This window comes from Arachis ipaensis, chromosome B9 (genome assembly GCF_059453495.1).
Source record: "Arachis ipaensis isolate K30076 ecotype BB chromosome B9, ASM5945349v1, whole genome shotgun sequence".
NCBI classification, from domain to species: domain Eukaryota; kingdom Viridiplantae; phylum Streptophyta; class Magnoliopsida; order Fabales; family Fabaceae; genus Arachis; species Arachis ipaensis.
In genome coordinates, this window is record NC_142444.1 from 25,999,977 (window position 1) to 26,000,804 (window position 828).

At 38.5% G+C, this 828-nt stretch overlaps 1 protein-coding gene across 1 annotated transcript; it reads right to left on the reverse strand.

The window, feature by feature from the left end:
• Positions 1-218: 218 nt before the first annotated feature.
• LOC148544073 (uncharacterized) lies at positions 219-614 on the reverse strand. The gene has a single exon (XM_088498853.1). It carries the CDS (start codon positions 612-614, stop codon positions 219-221), a length of 396 nt encoding a protein of 131 aa, XP_088354979.1.
• Positions 615-828: the final 214 nt, after the last annotated feature.

The window sequence follows — 828 nt, forward strand, 5'->3', positions numbered from 1 at the left end:
CCACCAGCCTCCTTGGAAAAACACAAAGTATTCCAATTTATGAGGTGTGCCTTTCTCTTATTTTGGTCGTCACCCCAGATAAAGCGTCGTTGTTCTTTCTCCACCTGATTGCAGATCGACTTTGGGATCTTGCTATGTTGCATCGAAAAAAAGGCTATAGGTGTGATGGCTGATTGAGCTAGAACCACTCTCCCTGCCATTGATAAGCTATCTCGTTTTCATCCCTGCAAACGACCCTTCACCTTGTCAATAATATGACTGTAGCTTTGGTTGGTGCCTCTTCCTTCCAAGATGTATGCCTCCAAATATCTACCAACTTCCCTTGTCTCTTTGAAATCTGCAAGATCAACAATCTCCTGTCTCTTAGCCGGGTTAACCTTCTTGGAGAAGAAAACTTGTGTTTTTTGGCCATTCACTATTTGTCCTGATGCTTCACAAAATTTATCCAAACAGGATTTAATAACCTCCATTTGACTGCACGAAGCTTCTCCAAAAAGCATCAGGTCATCTGCAAACATCAAATGTGAGATGGGCAGACCATGCTTACCAATTCTGAAAGGCCTCCATTCGCCATTGACAACCTTATCCTCAATCAAATGCGCTAATCTGTCCATGCAAATAACAAAAATATAGGAAGACAAAGGGTCCCTGATAAACCCATATTTTATGATATATTTTATGCTTAGTTTGAGTGATTTATTTAATCCTTCACCCACTTATTCATATTAATTGCATGGTTTTACTTTCCCTTCCTTATTATGTGATGTATGTGAAAAACATGTTTCCTATGCTTTAAAATTAATTATTTTAATTACCTTTATTTCCATT